This window comes from Dendrobium catenatum, unplaced genomic scaffold (assembly GCF_001605985.2).
Source record: "Dendrobium catenatum unplaced genomic scaffold, ASM160598v2 fragScaff_scaffold_53, whole genome shotgun sequence".
Lineage (NCBI taxonomy): Eukaryota > Viridiplantae > Streptophyta > Magnoliopsida > Asparagales > Orchidaceae > Dendrobium > Dendrobium catenatum.
The window spans coordinates 727,243-747,396 of record NW_021318515.1 but is presented as its reverse complement, the minus strand read 5'-3'; the positions used below and the strand labels follow the sequence as shown (position 1 = coordinate 747,396).

The 20,154-nt window shown below is 36.2% G+C and overlaps 1 protein-coding gene across 5 annotated transcripts; it reads right to left on the bottom strand.

Moving 5' to 3' along the window:
• Positions 1-749: 749 nt before the first annotated feature.
• On the bottom strand, positions 750-19,336 carry LOC110096890 (protein WEAK CHLOROPLAST MOVEMENT UNDER BLUE LIGHT 1). Of its 5 annotated transcripts, none has more exons than XM_028694432.1 (5): positions 19,068-19,336; positions 17,272-17,461; positions 16,157-16,560; positions 15,568-16,082; positions 750-2,794 (listed from the first exon to the last, which is right to left on the bottom strand). In XM_028694432.1, exons 2-5 carry the CDS (start codon positions 17,382-17,384, stop codon positions 944-946), a joined length of 2,883 nt encoding a protein of 960 aa, XP_028550265.1. In that variant the 5' UTR covers positions 17,385-17,461; positions 19,068-19,336; the 3' UTR covers positions 750-943. The 5 variants fall into 5 exon arrangements, with proteins under 5 accessions (XP_028550265.1, XP_028550267.1, XP_020678687.1 ...); XM_028694434.1 differs by having other exon boundaries at positions 17,272-17,433; XM_020823028.2 differs by having other exon boundaries at positions 17,272-17,433; positions 19,123-19,336.
• Between the last annotated feature and the right edge of the window lie 818 nt (positions 19,337-20,154).

Here is a 20,154-nt window from a genome sequence, read left to right as displayed (position 1 = left end):
ATTTGTGCTTGAGCTAGTGATTCAATAAGCTTGACTCACAAGCTCTACTCATTTACACCCCTAACCTATTACCTTGATGTGATATTCTTCGGTGAGCATAAGAAACTTCCTTACAGCATAAAGTTAAATTTTAACTCTTATAAGACAGATCAGTTCACAAGAAAATAATGAGCTAACCTTACCTGATAAGATCTCATGGATGATAGGCAATGCGCAGCTGAATGAAACTGAGATAGGTCAGATAAGCATAGTGGATGATCAATAATTGGGTTAATTTATTCAAATTACAATGACTCGACTTTATTAAACTGATAAGCCGATAATATTTCCTTTGCCTAAAGATTTATATAATTGCTATAATTTTTCTATCACAAATCACTATACTCTTCTTTGGGAAGCACATTTTTTTAAATTAAATAATTTCATTAAAAATATAAAATTATTATATACTGTATCTCTTTTAGCAAAACCAAATAGCTTCTATTGCATGCAAGGCAAGAAGCATTTGACAGTACAAGCAGTCTTTCTCCCAATAAAACAAAAAGATAGCAAAATAAAAAACCCATTAAATATGCAAAAAAATAAAGGTTTGAATTAGCCAAAACAATTAGGCTTCGTTTGAGACAGTTTTATTACTACTTACAATAGCTTTTTAGTATTAGAAAATTGCTTTAAGAAGCACTAAGAAAGTCATCCCAAACGAAACCTTAATCATAAGGTATTTCGTTATGTACTATGGCTTGGAAAAATGATTCAAACAAATCTCTTGCACAAATTTGTATTCTGGTCTCACAAGGAGCTTACAACTATACTCTCCAATCATTTAAACTTTGGCAAAGATAAATATAAGGCAACATTGCATTATCCACCTTTCTGACATATACAACTGGTGCTCTAAACATAATATGAATACAAAAAAGATATATTTCAACAAGTGATTTAGTTATTTCCGTGATTTTGACCTTCTTCTCACTAAGAACATTACTATACGAGGAAAAAAAGACTTCTTCCTTGGCTTGAACTCTGGTAACACATGCTCCATTTTATTAGCTGACATGTAAATCATTTGGCCTGGAGAAGGATGAATAATATCAGTAGAAACAGTAGCAGCTGCTTGGCTGGTTCTTGTTTGGAGGCTATCATTGAAGCTCCTTGCTGGAGTTCTTGAAGGATTTGGAGCATTACTGCTGCCGTCGCCGGCTTTCCTCTGCTGCTCATGCTCGGCCCTCCATTTTCTCAGCTCCTGTTCAACCCCAAGTTTTCCTTCATTGGCTTTGACAGCTTTCTCAGTTGCAAGTTTCATTGCTTCTTTTTTTTTATTCATTTCCCCATATGCTTCTTCCAATCTCTGTATACTCCTTAACTCAGACTCCTTAGCCGCCTGGATTTGAGAGATAGCAATAGCGACTCTTTCATTAGCAAGTTCCTCAACTTCATGGGCACTCTTGCTCAGAGCGTAGTACTCCTCAAGAGGAAGTGTTACTCCTCGAGGAGACTCTCCCATGGAAGCAGCCTCCTCACTCTCATGCAGAGCCTTAACAGCTGCAAGTGCCAGCCTTTCGGATGCTCTGGAGGCTTCGATTTCCTTTAAAGTTGCTTGCATTCTGATCTCTGTGGTGCTCAGAGTAGCTTTAGCTTGTTCTGCTTCTTCACTGACTTTTCTTAGCTCTTCTCGTGCCATCTTAACTGATGACTTGAATTGATCTGCTTCCAGAGCTGCCTGTTGAAGCAATTTTGGAAGCTCCACCATCTTTTCCCTTGCTTCCTTTTCCTTATCCATAACATGTTTTATTTCTTCTTTTGTTCTTTCAATCTCAGCTTCAAGTGACGAAACAGCTATGGATGCCATTCCTTCCCTCTGTCTCATGGAGGCAAGGTCTGTTTTTTCCCTCTCGAGCTCAGACTTGAGTGATGACTCAGCTACTCTTAGGATGTTAATTTCATTTTTGGCCTTCTCGATGTTAGCCTTTACCTCCTCGAGCTCCTTTCTTTTGGAATCTAAAGCCAATTGAAATCCTTTTGATTGGTCCACAACATCTTTGGACTGCATTTCTTCAAAACTTTCTGACTGTTCTTTCAATTTGGACTCCATATATGCGGCCAATTCCTTTTTCAGATCATCCAACAAACTGGATGCTGTTTCTAAATTTGTCTTGAGATTCTTTGCCTGCAAAAGCTGTTCATTGAGCATACGCAACTCTTCTTCAGATTGCTTTATTTCCTTGTCCCAATTAAGGCAATCTTGATCTTTTGCCAGAGCTGCACCAATTCGATGCTCTTCAGCCTCAATATGTGCAGCATGGGCGGAATCAAGTGATTCTTTTGTGAAGATGAGCTCCATTGTTAAGTCCTCCACTGCTTTCTCCATTTCCTTAGAAGCAGAAGCAGCCTCATCAGCTCTTCTAATTGCAAGGTCTCTTTCACGAACTAAAGAAGAACATTGCCCTTGAAGGGCAGCTAACTCCTCTTTCACGAATTTTAGGTCTGCAACAGCTGCTTCATGCCTTGCTTGGGCAACCTCAAGCTGTCTTTTAGCTGCAACACTTGCATCATCAGCAATACCATCCTCCATCTCTTTTGCTCGAAGCTGGGCAAGTTCTGCATCCTGGGTTGCCTGTGCTGCGTCAGTTTGTGCTCTCTCTATGTTCAACTTTAGCTCTTCAACTAGTCGCCTTGTAGTCTCGAGTTTCTTCAGTACTTCAGCTTTAGCAACTTCAGCGTCCTCAGATTGTTTTCTGTACATGGGAAGCTCTTCTTGCACCTTCTCAAGTTCATGAAGAAAATGCTTGCGTTTCTGCATAAAAACATGAGTTAGGTAAGCTGTACAATGACATCATATATAATTGCAAAACAAACTCCAACCCAGGTTAGATTGCTTATCTATGTAAAGTGCTAAATGTTAATAAATTTAAAATACGGTGCTTGAGATTTTATGATATTTTAAAGAATAAACGAAAGCTGGTTCTCATGAGTTTTGATCAAAGCAAAAATGTGATTACTCAAATTTTAGAACAATAAGGACTAGGTGCATTTGAGCCTAAAGAGATTGTAGAGAAATATGGCTGAAAGTGAGTTCACTACGTAAATTTCTATTTGCTGACTGATCATCCCCTTTTTTTACATGATGAATTGTTAAATTCTAATCAAAGCAGGAGAAAGTCAATCTGCAAGTAATTTTCATGTCATAGATGAATATGAATTGTGTGATTTTATACTTCTAGATCATGAAAAATCTGGTTGCAAAAAAACTTACGGGGAGATTGCCTATGCTCCTCATCTGAGAATCGTCATTCCACTTCCATCTAGATTTAGATATTATGGCTTTAGAAAATATCACTAAAATCATTCATTGCCTTTAACATAATTACAATCTACGTCATAAGAGAATTTATAATATCTTCTGCTCATCGATGTTATAGATCAAAATTTTCTCAATGATAACACGGTTAGGGCAGTAGATGTATTAGATTTGACTTATGTTAAGAAAGGTAGAGACAGACTTTAAAAAACTTGGTTAGAAAATATTAGCAATAGTCTTTTTTATTAGATTTAAATGAGAATTTGACTCATAACATGATACAATGGAGAAAAAGGATTCATCTAGCCAACCCCACATAGTGGGATAAAGACTTGATGTTTTTGTAATGAGTTTAATTGCATGAGAAGATAATTTGAAAATTAAGAGAATTTAATATGACTTGGAATTAAAAAAAGAAGTAATTTTTGCATATATTATATGATTTTGATTGTTAAAATACATGGGTAAAAATAGACCTTTAAGAGGACTTTATGTGCCAAACAATCATCCTTGTATTTTTCCTATGCTTGAAAAAAGGTTAAATTATCATGAAACTTGATTCATAACTAATTATTAGATTGTAGATTGTTAGTTGTGTGGAATATGATTGTGTCAATGAATCGGGTTATACTATTGACTCAAACCTCAATTCCATCGATTGAGCTGGCCGGAGGGTTGCTCCCCCTGCTTGGGTTCGGGGCTTCGATGCTATATACTCGAGCACTGCAGTGTTGAATCTAGTTGGAGACAGAGAGAGAAGTGCCTCAGCGCTCTAAATCCCGGCACTGGCAGGGTAGAAATAGAGAGTGGAGCGTTGAGGCACTGTGAGTTGGGTTGAGCATTTTTTTTTCTCGTTTTTCATGTTTAACTTTAAGGGTTGTGTCCTTTGGGTGATTTACGAGTGTTTCTTTATCAGTTCCAAGTAGAACAATGTGTGAAGAGTGAAGAGGGACAAGGAGAGAGTGAGAGAGAAATATAGTGGATTTCTTGGTGTGGAGCGGCTCCAGGATTTTTTCTAGTTTTTCTATGTTAGATCCTAGATTCCTAGTGTTCTATCTTTCCCGTTATTCTCTTGCATGTTTCGTTGTGTAGTTTTATTCCAAATATAGATTACAATAAATAGAGAAAATTTGTGTTTTTATAAGGTAGAAAATGCAAAAATAAAATTAAGAGCATATATATATATATATATATATATAGGGAAAATAACTTGGTTGATGACTATATGGAGGTAAAAACAAATGACAGAATGAAATAATTTATAGTGGGGATTGTTGCGTCCTGGAGTATTCGCGGCGGTAGAGAAATATTTAGTTTAACGTCTTAGCATTGTACGAAGATCCAGCACACAAGCAGATAAGTGAGAGAGGGTCTAGCATTTATGAGACACCAAGATTTTTACGTGGAAAACCCCTCTAAAAAGGGGGAAAAACCACGGGGCCTAGCCCAGTTTAGAAGTCCAACAATAGAAAGAAATCCATCTTCGGATAGACGTCTAGTGAAAGTCCAATAACCGGTAGAAGTCCGGCGTCGGGTAGAAACTTGGCGAAGAGTGAAGGTCCGACGTCGGGTAGAAGTCCGACGTCTTTGGTGGCAGAGGAGAACTCCGACTTCACTTGGGCGGAGTTTCGGCGTCAGGAGGGAACTCTCTTGTAAATTGGGAAGAATTTCAGCATCCCATGGAAGTTGGGCAGAATTCTGGCGTTCTCCTGAATATCCGGCAGAGTTCCGGCGTCTTCAGGTGGCAGGAAGAGCTCCGGCGGTGGTCGAGGAGGTGAGGAATCTCCTTTTCCCCTTTCTCCTCTTCTTCTTCTCTCTCTTCCCCTTCCCCCTCCTTTGTGTAGAATGAGGGCTCTATTTATAGTTTTTCTGGAGTGACATAGCCCGTAAATAGGCGTGAGATCATGGGCGAATAGGAAGTGGTTTGAATGGACGGCCGATATCGAATCCTTTGATCATGCACCGTTCGTTGGAGTTTTGAAGGCCTTAATGATGTCGGAATTTGGTGATCTTAGGCTCGTTGGATTCGTCTCGTCGAGCCGCTCGATTCGAGTATAAGCTCGTTAAAATCGGAGACCGTTTGGTAACTCAAATTGCGGTTTGAACCTTCCAACAGCGCTTCGGGTCCTTGATTTGGACCCATTTGGACTCGGATTGGGTCGAATTTGGTGTCGTTGCATTCGTATTTCCGAGATGCTCAGTTTGACAGTAAGTTTGCTTAAATCAGAGTTCAGGTGCTCCCGGATTTAATTTTTGAAGTTTCCGACTTGATTTTTGCCTCGAGATTCGTGCCCGATCACGATAATTTTTGGATGACGTATCAGGGATATTTTTAATTAAGAGAATATATTTAAATAAAGATAGAATATTCAATAACTAACTTTTCAATTTGATAAATCTCTACGGCAACACTTCCTCAAATTGCAGCGTATATGTGAAGATTGGAAAATTGAAGTGGCCACAAAAATTTGTAAAAACATATGTGAATCGTTCTTCGCTAGAGATATGGAGAGTGATGATCTTCCTTGACAGAACAATATTTTTGATGAAATGACAATCTATTTCAATATGTTTTGTTAATTTCTTAAAAATAGAGTTGCTAGTAATATATATGATTGTTTAATTACCACACTTGACTTGAGAATCATAGGTTGAGTAAGAAGTAAGCCAAATGCTTCAATAAATTTTTTTATTTACATCATTTCAAAGGCAGAAAACATCATAGCTCTGTATTTAGCTTCAAAACTAGATTTAGCAAGAATAATTTGCTTTATTTACTTCTCCATTATACAAGGATTTCTTCCTACAAAAGCATAATATCTTGAAGTAACTTTTTATCATCAAGGAATCTAGCATAGCAGCATCAACGTAGGCTTTAATATGAAAACTAATGTTTATAATAAACTATTCCTTTCCCAGAACACTTCTTTATATATCTTAAAATCCTTAAGACAAAATATAAATATTTCTTCTTTGAACTTTGCATATGCTAACTTACCTTACCAACAATAAAGAAAATATCAAGCTGATGGTAGTTATGTAGATATGCTTATACCAAAGTGTATCTTTGATGATGGAAATAGAGCAATCAGAAGTGTGCACTTCAAAGGTCAAGTTTCAGTAAGGACCTTGAAATGTTTATTAAATAAAACATGAGAACTTTATTTCAATCCATATATGGCTTTCCACGGCTTATAGATTTTGCTCTTTACCTAACCAACGTAGCACAAAGGTTGCTTCATGTAAACTGCTTCAATGAGATCACCACAGAGTAAGACATTGCTCAAATTCATTTTGCCTAAAAGGCCACCCCTAATAAATTGACATAGAGATGAAACGAATATAGTTTAGCCGAGCCACTTGAGAAAGCCTCAAAATAGTCAACTCCAACAATGGGTGTATCCTTTAGCAGCCAAGTGCGCTTACTAGTAGTCAATAGTACCATCTAGGTCTAACTTGATGGTGAAAGCCCATTGATTTCTCCTTAATACACATATTAATTTTAGTGGTACAACCCTTAAATGCAATAGTTGTAACAGATTGAACATGATTATTTAATAAAAAAATGTCCAGCTAAAATATATATATAAATCTTCTTCGAAATAACAAATTTTAGCATTTATTGAAAGTTTAATATAAGTTAAAAGGTATGCACAAGTGATAGAATGTAGTAATGGTTTAGACTATTATCTCTAACCAAGGTTTCAAACCGGGCCTAAATCGAAGGAGCATGATTTTAAGGTCTTAAGTGAACTCATAATGTAATAAAGTTCTTCATATTTGTTCATGTATTAAATAATCATTTTGATATGTAGCTTTAATGAATTAAATTCATTCAACAAACAGTCCCGACATGACAAAGGCAAATATTTTTCTTTTAAAGGTTCTTTCATTTTTCAACGAGGTTATAGTAGGCTCCCTTCTCAATCTTTTTCTAACACTTCATACTCATCCAACAGATTTTAGCTTCATCAGTTAAACTTTATTTTTGCAAACCACACTTATCATTCAAAGAAGTTTGATATCTGTAAAAAAATCAGTAAAAGCTTTAGGATAAATTTTACTATCATTCATAAACACTTCAACTTTAACTTTTTAAATTATGGCATTATCTATATTAAAATTTTGACATATATGATTTTCATAAGCATAATTGTTAAAACCCCTAAAACGTATCAAGACTTTTGCTTTATCTCCTACTAGTGTTGTCATTCAAATGAATTGGTTATGATTATGAATGGAATCTACTTCAAGTTCCCATGCATGAACTTGATTGGCTTCCAAATTATCAATTTCTATTTTAAATAGATTAATACCATAACAAATTTGATTTTTTTCCATTTAATAAATCATTCAATTGTTGATATAAACTAGTTAAAAGTCCCATCCTTTTCATGATCTATCAAGCTACCTTGATAATAAGCCCCATTTTTAAGTGATATTTTGAACAATTCAACTTTAATATCAATTTGATGCAGGACGATGAAAAATTAGGATTTCATAATGCAACTAATATTCTACTTAGTATAACTTCACAAAAAAGAAAAAAGAGAGGATTCATAGATCACAAGCCACCAAGAAGTACGAGAGTTTTAAACTAGTTGATAATTAAATAATTAAATGAAAAAATAATCCAAAAAATTTAGCAAGAAATTGGATTCATATAAATCAAACAACAGCATATATTGATTTTCACGATTAAGATTTCTGGCATGTCAATTTCTAATTAAAATGTACTAAAGAAAACAATATCAAATAATAAAGAAAAAAATAAAACAATAAATGAAAATATAAAGTAAAAAAAATCAGACCTCACACTCATACACGGAAGATGACTTCCCAAGAATCAGGTAGTCACATTTGTAAGGCACTCGAATGAATTACATATCCAACTGGCACTCATAAAATTAAAACTAGAATAGAAAAGTTATTCAAGACAAAGTTGTAAAGTGCTTGCCTCTGATCAACTATAAATAGACTCCTAATAATCTAATTCAGTTGACAAGGTTAACATAGAATCAATCTCAATTGAAGTTTAAATTAATTCCAAAATATAAGAAAGAATTGCCAATTTAATTTTAAATTTCATAATCAATGAAACAATAGCTTAACCATAATCACGAAAAATCCAATCATCAAAGAAGTGGTAAAACTACAAACTAGAAATCTAGTCCTGCAATTTCATGTTAATCCACATCCTCAGCATTGCAGTTCAGGAAACTCGTAATACCCAAGGGAAGCCATAAGAGGGATTTAATTCTACCGTTATCATCAAAAGCGCAAAAACCACCACCCAAATTTCAATCAGTCATATAAGCCTAAAAATCACCGCCCATTGAACCAAAATCCAAAGCCCAACATCAGAATTTCCACTACCAAATGAAATTCTGCAACATAAGCCAATTACTAACTTAGCTCATATAATATTGCATCAATTTAAGGACCATCAACCCCTTATATCTCCAAACTAGAAACACCCACAATGGAAATTAACTTTAAACTAAATCAAGATTAAAATCATCCCAATTTTATGATAACACATAAAATTAGAAAGTAAAATACAATATTTCTCAACCATTGCCTTTACCATGTTCTTTATTACATAAATAAATAAAGCAAACAGACAAATAAAATAAAAAGTATTTAGTTTAATTGCTTAGTGTGACGCTTTCAATAAAAATAAATACATGGATTTTCATGACTTAATACCTTCAATATGCTGTCCTCCTTCAGGATTACTTCTTGTAAGTGTTCATCAAGCTGTTAAACCGGTCCACTGGACCGGTCCAGCCGGTCCGCACTGGACCGGCAAAGTCGCATAATACGCGAAATCTCCGCAGGAGGCGGAGGTCGGGCGGGCCGTCCGCTCAAGAAGAGCATTTTAGGAAGCGTTTTTGACTGTTTTGAGAGGGAAATTTGAATATAGGGACTGTTTAGAGATTTCCTTTTGATTTGTATGCATTAAATAGTTGATTTTGCTAGGGTTTGAGTATCTTGAATTTGGCTGAAATTTGAGATCTCTTAGATTTAGGTTTTCTTTGGGCTCTTGTCGTTGCCAGAGATTTCGGAGAGATCGATCCTCCTCTCGAATTGAGGATCAAGTGTATCTTTGCTGTTTTTCTTGATTTTCTAGTGAAATACAAGCATATTATTGTGTTTTTCTTCCCGTTTCCCTATTTTCTGCTGAATTCCTGCTGTTTGGCTGCTGTGGACAGCAGTTTACTGCTGAAATTTTACTGATTTGGGTTAGGAATACTTGCGAACACAAGTGTTTCCTATCAAATTGGTATCAGAGCATCGTTTTGGGACCATCGGCGGCTGAAATCCTGAAATTTCAGCGGGTTTTTTGGCATTCGGAGGAAGATTTCTTGTGACTCGTAGAAAGAAAAATGGCCGGAAAGAAGATCGAAGTCCTAGAAGGCGAATTTGGCCAATTAAAATCAGATTTGGAGAAAAAATTCCTTGAAATCAAAGAAGAGAGGAATTTCAGCATTGAGGTGCTGATTTTGAAAGGGGAAGAGGGGAATATGACGACGGATTCGGATACCATCGTCGGAGGGAGGACCGGGACACTTGGGCTAGCAGATTGGATCCGCACTGGACCGGCAAAGTAGCGTAATACGCGAAATCTCCGCAGGAGGCGGAGGTCGGGCGGGCCGTCCGCTCAAGAAGAGCATTTTAGGAAGCGTTTTTGACTGTTTTGAGAGGGAAATTTGAATGTAGGGACTGTTTAGAGATTTCCTTTTGATTTGTATGCATTAAATAGTTGATTTTGCTAGGGTTTGAGTATCTTGAATTTGGCTGAAATTTGAGATCTCTTAGATTTAGGTTTTCTTTGGGCTCTCGCCGCTGCCAGAGATTTGGGAGAGATCGATCCTCCTCTCGAATTGAGGATCAAGTGTATCTTTGTTGTTTTCCTTGATTTTCTAGTGAAATACAAGCATATTATTGTGTTTTTCTTCTCGTTTTCCTATTTTCTGCTGAATTCCTGCTGTTTGGCTGCTGTGGACAGCATTTTACTGCTGAAATTTTACTGATTTGGGTTAGGAATACTTGCGAACATAAGTGTTTCCTATCACAAGCTTAATTGGAATAGTGCTTTAGCAAATTCTAACTTATTAATCTAAAAATTAAAAGTGACACATTTAGAAGGATTGTATGAATTGAATTCACAACCAAGGAGTTTGATGACTTGAAAAACTCCAGACTTTGGGGAACCAATGGCATGAGATTGTTAGCACACTAAGTTTAATAAGCCAGAAAAAAAAAAAAAAAAAACTTTGAAGTCCTTGTTCTGGCTCCATAGCATAGAACAAAAATTGATGGGCAATTGCAACTGATCAACTTGTTGAGCTAGTTTAGACTTCTAGTGCTATCTAATATTTACCAAGAAAATTAAAGTGATAAAAAAACACTTACAAGAGTACAATAGACAACAATAATTTAACATCAGAGTATACTATTCAACTTGGAATATATGCGTTTAATTGATCTCTCGATGGTGTGAAGCATAAACATCATCTACATTTTATGAGCTAATGAGTCACTCTAGGGAGCTTGGATGCACAAACATCTAAACTGGGAGGATAATTCAATTCAATCTTATTAATCATCCAAAAATATTATTGGATTTTGGCTTAAATGCTGGAAATTGATAAAAGAAACATTGGCGCTTCTAAGATTGCTTATGAAAACATATTTACTGCTAAAGTAACCAAGCCACTACTTCTCATGATTGATATACCCCTCGATGAATTTGTCTTTTGGGTTTGATTTTTGAAGTGTCACTATATAGTGCATATAGATGTTAAATTAACTTCATAATTAAGCAACCTTTGACATATTTAGCAAGAATATACAAGAATTTCTTCTGAATATTGAAGGGAGTAACAGGAATGAAGCCAAGTCTTTGGTCATTCTTCTTTGATTCTCTTTGGACTTTGAGAAATTGAACATGAGGTCTATTTGTTCATATTATCACGGACTTCTTTCTCCCTCTAGTACATTGGCTGCTATTGGCTTGTTTTCTCAATTCCTTATTTGCCACTAGCATAAGAATCTCAACAAATAAAAAATAAAAAAATGGGCATTATAAACATTTTAATCCTAACGAACTATTAAAGAACCTTCTTGAAAGAAACTTATATGTGACAAATGAAAATGGATGGATTTTAAATCCAAAGATCTACTTTAAGTGCCCCTTATACACTGGGAAACTACATGTAATTTATTCTAAAAGAATAACATCAAAAGAAGTTAACAGGGATGATCCATAAAAGTGGAGGAGTTTGTCATGGAATGGTTAGGAATAAAAAAAGAGTAACCTAAAATGTTAGTTCTATGTGGAATCTCATTGTACCGATCAATCCGGTTGTTTTGTTGACTCATACCACAGTTTCGTTGATTGAGATTGGAGGGGCGTTGCAAGGGAACCTTCCCTTGCTTGGGGTTTGGGGGACTTGTCCGATAAAATTTGTTTTTCCATACAGCCATACAGTGCCGCAACACTGTACAATAGAGCGTTGCAGCGTTGTACACTCATGCATTTCAGCATCCTAGGTTGTAGGCTTGTAGCATGGCGACGCTGCAGCCTGGACTTGGAAACAGAGAGCAGAGCATTGTAGTGCCGCGAGTCAGTCTGGGCGATTTTCTTTCTCGTTTTTCATATTTAGCTTGAAGGGTCGTGTCCCTTCGTATTGAAGAAGTGTATCTCTTTGTTAATTTTGAAACATAGTGAAGTAAAGTGAGAGAGTGAGAGAGAGATTTGTACAATTTCTTAAAATTTTTATAGTAAATTTCTTGGTGAAGTGCGGCTCCGTATTTTTTCCCAATTTCAGATTTTTCCACGTTCAATCCTGGTGTTCATTTCCATTGTTTTCTTTTCTTGTTTGTTTCATTGTGTGGTTTACTTCCCAACATAAACTACCTTCCCTAGTGTTAAATCTCTGCCATCCCTTGGCCCTTGATCCCTTGGCCAGCATGGGGATCCGTAGGAGCTCACCTGGATCATGCCAATCTCCTTCCATATTTGGGTGGCTAATTTAGAAAGCTTATATTAGGGAAATTATGCATTAGTCAATAATTATTTATTTCTTTATTAATATATTTTGTATAAATCTATAAATATGGATAACTTTGTGTAATAAAACTAAGCATTTTTCCTCTCCAATTCTTTGCATTTAGCATGGTATCAAAGCCTTCATCGTTGTTGCTGGAATTCCGAGTTTTTTTTGTTCTATTGTCATGCATTCATTGTTAGCCTTCCCTTGAGACCAGGAGAGAGACAAGGGAGAGATCGTGCACCTAATCCCTTGCTATCCTATTTATAGCCAACGCAACCTTCATTATTGCACTGCACCTTCTTGGCTTGATTGATATAGCCTTTATCACTACCCTTTGACATCACAATGTCTGAAGCTAATTCTTCCTAAAACTTTGATCAAATGGAGGACTCTATGGTGTAACAAGGAAAATGAGATATCCAAAATATGCAACCTTTATATGCTTAAATGGGAAGAATTACTTGATGTTGTCTCAATTTGTGAAAATCTACTTGAAAAGGAAAAGAAAGGAAAGATGAATCACCTCCTTGGGGTAGGACCATAAGAAGGAAATCCTAATTTTGGGGTATGGGATGAAGTAGACTCCATGATTATGTCATCGTTATGGAATTCCATAACTTTTGAAATTAGTGATACTTTCATATTTTTATATAATGCAAAGGACATATGCGATGCCGCTAAGCAAACCTTTTCAAAAGCTCGAGATACTGCTCAAGTCTTCGAAGTTAAGATCAATGTCATCAATACAAAACAAGGAGGCAAGACCTTGACTAAATAAGCCACTCTCCTTCAAGCCTTGTGGCAAGAATTTGATCACTACAAATGTATAGAAGATGCTACTATCCTAAAAAGTTTTATTGAGAAAGATAGAGGGTATGACTTTCTTGCAGGATTAAATGCGGAGTTTGACTAGGTTAAAGTTCAGATCCTTGGCAAAGTGGAAAGCTGAGAAAAAGAATGTGGTTGCAAGAACTAGTGCAAAGGCATAACTCAGAGCAATGGCCTTAGGTATATGTGAGCTATTATGAATCAAGATGATTCTAGAAAACTTAAGGATCAAGTGGAAAGGACCCATGAAGCTACATTGTGATAACAAATCAACAATCATAGCTCACAATCCAGTTCAGTATGACAGAACCAAGCACATAGAAGTGGACAAGCATTTCATAAAGGAGAAATAAGTTAGTGGACTTATCTGTATTTACCAAGTCTCATCAAAAGATTAGCTTGCAGACAGTCTTACCAAAGGACTTAATAACTCTATCTTTCTTAGACTAATTACTAAACTGGGAATAATATATCTGTATTTCTTAGCTTGAGAGGGAGTGTTAAACCCCAGCCGTCCCTTGGCCTTTGATCCCATGGCCAGCATGAGGATATGTGGGAGGCTCACCTGGATCATGCCAATCTCCTTCCAGATTTGGGTGGTTGATTTAGGAAGGATTATATTAGGATAATTACTTATTAAGATATCTTGTAAATTGGGATAACTTTGTGCAATAAAATTAAGCTTTTTCCACATGGCCACCTAATGTGCGTATTAAATTGTACTATACCATATATGGATCTTTCAAAGTATAATGATATTATTTTCTTTTAGATTATGTTAATCCCAAGCAAGGTTTAGGTCTTAGGTTTCGGAGTGGGTGATGCCCCGAACCTAAATAAATAATTGATTAAGTTTGGTTTGGTTATGACTGATCCTCTAGCTACATCTAGTTCAAACCATAGGAAGCTAATGATATTCGTTCATAGTTTGAGTGAGACCTGACCAGTAGCAACCCAATATTGCATCCTCACTTGTGTAGCCTAAGTTTAAAAAAATGCTTCAATTTCATAATGAGATCATTAAAGCTAAATGGATGTGTGAAATTTGCGGAACATGTAAGATCATTTGGGTGTTTTAGAGATGGTGAAGGTTTGCATTGCCGGTATCTTGTGGGATCACAATAGGGGAAGATCTGTGGCGAGGAAGTGGTGCAGGGTGAATGAGAAAGGGGTTTCTATGTGATGTAATTTTTTCCTAGTCCTAGTCTTTAAAAATTAAATCTAAACTCTGCATCCTGAATTTGGGAGGGGCATATACTGCATCACCACAACATCATCAATAGGAGAATACATTATCCAGCAGAGAAAACACGTTTGGTCAAATTTAGAGAGTGGATTAATGTTGGGGATGAGGAGTAAACACCACAATGCGAAACAAGCAAGAAAGTAAAAGCAGGGGAAAATAAAGGACACCATAATTTAACGCGGAAAATTCAAAATAGGGAAAAAACCACGGAGTCGCACCACACCAAGAAATCCACAATGAAAATTGGGAGAAATAAGTACAAATATCTCTTCTCTCTCACACTTTCCTTACTTTTGTTCTCACATACACTGCTCTCTATGTCTAACACACACTCAAAAATACAAGAGAAAGTCAAGTAAATAATCCCAAGGGACGCAACCCTTCAGAAAACGAGAAAGAAAACCGTTAAGTCCATCTCGTAGCGTTGCGACACTAGTTTGGAGCACTGCGGCGCTTGAATCTCTGCCTTGATTGGCTACAACGTCATATCTATACCACTACAGCTCTCTACTCTGTCATTCAGCACTGGGGTGCTCAAGAACATAACGCTAGGGCGCTCGGGTATGTAGCGCCGAGGCGTTATGCAGGAAAAAAAATTTCAAGTGCAAAGCACCTAAACCCAAAAAGGGGGTAAACCCCCCACACCCCCCAACGAGCACGAGAAACTAGAGGTCCGAGATAACATAACAACTTGATTGATCAACACAATCAGATTTCACACAACAATTAATACGATCACAAATACAAGCGAGTGCAAATAAAACAAAGAAAAACATTCGTATTTCAACACAAGTGTCCAAAACGGCTAATTAGCTATTTTTTAGTTTTAAAATAACGTTTGAGGGTCTCAATTAGGCCTTAGGCTCTTAAGAATTGACGTCAGCAACCTAAAGCGATTGTGGCTCACCCTACCTTCAAAAGCAGCAATAATAATAAATTTGTAGAAACATGAAAGAATCAAGTATTAAGATTAATCAATAAAAGGTTGTATATAAGAAAAAGCGCAATGATAAGCCTCAAAAGATCGTAAATTTCTCAAATGCGCCTATGAAGAATCATGATGCAGTAATAGGACATACAATATGCAGGTCGATACCATAAGTTTGAAAACCTTCATAAGAGATTCATATTACCTCGATAGTCAGAGCTTTGTGAGCTTTCCAATCAACAATACCACCAAATTTTGTCACTGCCTCCTTAACCGATTCAAAAGGTGTTGTAGTGTCAACAAACCCTCTATTTTCACTCACTTTCTTTACTTCTTCAGAAGAAACAGCTGAATCTAATGCTTTTATTTTCATATTTTGGGCTTCCACATGATTGTGCAGATGATGACCAGTGGGTTTAAAAGGTGCAATATCTTCTATCTTACCATTCTCTTCAACATTAGAACTTTTATTGGTTTGAGCATTAGCAACTCCAGCTGGACTTTCACCTTCAATTTGACTTGATATAGTTTCTTCCATTCCCTTTGAGGCGACACCTCTAACAGGCTGATATTTTTCAGATGGCAAAGAAGCAATTTTGTTACCAACACTTGCAGTAGCATCATCATTGATTTGAGCTTCTTTCGTCTGAACATCAGCACAACATATTTCGTGATGTTTATGCGTTGCAGCTACCCCCTCTTCTGGGATTTTTACCACACCTGGGGATTTAATACCACAAAAAAATCAGATAACAGTGAAGCAGAATTTACTTTAGTTGAGGCGATATACTCACCATCTTGAATGTGGCTTTGATCTTCATGTTGAGATAGAGTATTATCCTGCTTGACTTTTTGAATTTGTGATAGATCAGGAGATGAAGAGCAATGAAATTCGAATGAAGAAATCACTGCATTCTCCAGAGCAGACCCTGGTTCAATTGAGTTCTGTGAGGTAGGTGACTGTGCATTCAAGGATAGACCAGTCACCCCTTCTTCTGAATGCTTGGTGTCTACTTCCTGATGATGTTTGATATCAGTTTTTCCATCGGTCAGCAGAGGATTAGGAAGCCTAGACTCATTGGGAAGAGATGCTATTGGAGAAGAAGTTGGTTCCTCAACAGGCAAGTTTCCGGCATCTTGATAACCTGCCATAATCCTTGATTTTTCTTTTGTAGTATGATGTACCGGCACCTGATGACTGCATAAAAAGATAACAATTTAGTGAACTGTGGAAACAATAAAATGAAATCATATGAGTTACTTAAACTAAATTTTAATGCTTTGAAATTGTTTTGAAGGGTGTCTCCAAGACTAGTGCAACAACAAATCTTGTGTGGTAATGTCCTTGATCTCTAAAGTAGAGGTACAAGTTTTGAATCTTTGAAAAAATAAAATAAAGACTAATGCAACCAAATAACTCAAAAAGCATGTTTATAAAGATGACTCCTATAAATCTTGTACCTTTCAATTTAAAAATGCCCTTTTAGAGTTAATAATATCATACCTTCTACTAAAATAAAGGCCAATAACTTGTACTACAACCAAATTCTAAGAAACGCATTTGAGCTGAACGAGAAATTAAATTCACTTTTTATGGTAAAGCTGAACAGTTCAAGAGAATCCAGCTGTTAACATAAAAAATAACTGAATAGTTTTCAATGAATAAGTGAAGGTATCTCCTCTTCAATTTAACAATTGTTGCCTTCTTATGGTATCATGAGTATGATAGATTATCTACTGTACAACTGCCGCCATTTAAAATAATTTGTCCTGTTGTGTGTCAATTAAAACAGTTCAACGCTTCTTCAAACAACACAAAAACAAGCATGACAATATTGAGAAAATTCAAAATTTTACATCAAATACGAATATGGATGCATTCTATCATTCAGAATAAATACATACTAACATTGTCCATATCAGCACCATCAAGCATGTCTTCCATATCGGCAACAGAAACCACATCTTTATGCATGTTTTGGCATCCTTAACATATTCAGTATAAATGTGCAGTCCAATCATGCATGTTTGGTATGTATCTACCTACAATCTGGACAACCCTCTCCTGTATCTGACTATTTACATTTCATTAGGAAGCTCTGCAGAAAGAAATGGAATAAAAAAATCTCGCAAGTACTGGTTGCAAGGGAAATCCTTGTGCAAGTAGCTTACAATCAGATGCAAGTTTCTCAACGAAAACAAGTGCAATACATTTCAGGGTTTCATTCCTTCCAATCAAGCTTGCTAAATACAAGTTTCTTTAGTTCTTTATTCCCGAACTTTATTCCCTTGATCCTAAGTTTAAGGTGGAAATATTCTAAGCTAATTAGTTCCCTAATGAATTAGGGAATCTCTCACATCATAGGATTATCTCGCATGACTTGCTTTCAAGCAGAATTGTGTTCAAACATAAGCCACTTCCTTTGAACTTCTATACCCCTAATTCAACAAATCCCAGAAAACATAATTGCCAATAGAATTGACGAGGAAATGTGAACGAGAAAGGCAGGAAAAAAATAAAGTAATGAAGGACAAAACCCAAAGACTCTTCAGGGCTGTGTTTACTATCCTAATTTAGGCAAGGATTAAGCATGATTTAGCTTAAATACCATCAAAAATATTTTTGACGACTTATAATCATATTTGATAAATCTCATTTGAGGCTCATTATAGAATAAATCTACTATTTTTTAAATCTCACTTGTCACAGTATTTAATGGATAAGCAATTCTAACTCTCATAAATCTTAAATCCTCCAACAAGCAGCCAAACAATTTCTCAAAGATTAAGTAAGACTTAAGAGTTGTAGTACCAAATAGTTTTCAGTTTTTAATTCCATCAAGATTTATAAGGTCTAATAAGACTTAGTTCATAACAACTTTCTTACAACTTTATTTTTCAAACCTCAAGCACAATTTTTGTTTGGCCATTATTTTTTCATAGCTTTCAAAAAAATTTTGTGCTAGGGAACTGTTTTTGCAACAGCTTTAAAAGTTGCTTTCTTTACAAGAGCTTTGCAAAGTAATAAAAAAGCTGTCCTTAACCAAGCCTAAATCCACCTGTAGCCAAACAGTCCCTTCACATGAAGAGGCAGGGTCCAGGTACACGAATTACCCATTTATTATCACAAGAAAAAGCCACAAATTAAACAAAAGTGGCATCCTTCAAAGCTTTAAAAGCATATGAAAATCAATCAGCTAAAACGATATATAACTGAAAGCCCAAGCCAAGCTGCAAACTTGGTTCAACTGTACAACCAAAAGCTCCGAACCTCATAAAAATCTATTTTTAACATAGCTCCATCAACCTAGTTCGCCGGAAAATTACGCACCTCTCAAAAATCACTATTTCCAAACCCTTTTATAACCAATCAATGTCCCTAACTTCGATGAATCTTAGTTCGTTATGTAAACAGGATTCAAGCTGTCACCCCAAAACAACTTACGCAACACATCTCAAATCCACGCTTCACACTTAATTGAAGCAGAATCTATGCGTGTCCTCCCAAATCAGCGCCAAAAATACATGAATCTAACTTAGGGGTTCACTCATGACTCTATCCCCAACAGCCAACAAAGTGAAGAGGATGGAAACCCCCATGATAAAGTGTGGAGCTTCTTTCGAGCTCAATAACCTATGAAGAGCGGAGCTCAATTTAGCAGGATATGAAGTGATGCAGTAGATTGATAGAAAAACTTACTCCACCTTCTTATTAGCTTCTTCCGGTTTGAAACGAAAGCAAAATCGAGTAGCTCCTAACCTCGGCAAATCGACTGGTGATCGAAACCAAGCTACGGTCCTACGGAGGATCAAGAAAAACAGGCTGAAGTCGATTGTTGAAGCAGAATCCTTCACAAGTCCAACGCTGGCTCTCCCACCTGGGCCTGGCCGATCCCCTTCTCTTGTAGTCTCACAGATCGTTAAAGGTGGCCGATCCCCTTCTCTTGCAGTCTCACAGATCGTTAAAGACTTTTTTTTTTCAAATTTCGTGTGATATTTTATTTACTTACTTATTTATTTATTACTCAGAAAGTCACAAAATCTATTAAATTATGCTTTTGTTCATAAATTTTTGCCAAAAAAATCTCTAATTATTATTTTGCTTTAAAATTCTGAAAAAAAAAATTTGTAGGTTTGCTGACCACAGCGACTTGGGGGCAGTTGAGGTGGGCTCTGCCTACAACAACCGCATAGAAATTTTAATGTAAACTTTAGTTTCGCAAGTCAAATCACACAATTATGAATTTCGATTTTTCAGCCTTATTTCATGAGAATTTTTTTTAATGTTTCAAGAGAATCAATTAGGTTTTACCGTTTTATTGGAGATAATTTATTATTATTATTATTATTATTATTGATACATCCTTAAAAAATTATCTTGATCGGACACGAATCTCGAGGAAAAATTAAATTGGAAACTTTCGAAATTAAAATTGGAACCATCTGAATTAAGATTTCAACAAACTTACGATCGAACTGAGTGTCTCATAAATACGAACCCAACTGCACCAAAATAGACTCAATCTGAGTCCAAATAGATCCAAATCAAGGATCTGAAGTGCTAGGGTTTGAACCATAATTTGGATTACCAACCAATTTCCAAACATGGTGTGCTTATAGTCGAATCGAGTGACTCGACGAGATGAATCCAATGAGCTCAAGATAATTGAATTCTAACATCACTAAGGCATACAAATGTGCATCAAACGGTCCACAATCAAGGGATTCAATATCGGTCGTCCATCCAAGCCACTCCCAATATGCCCATGATCTACCACCTATTTACGGTCCA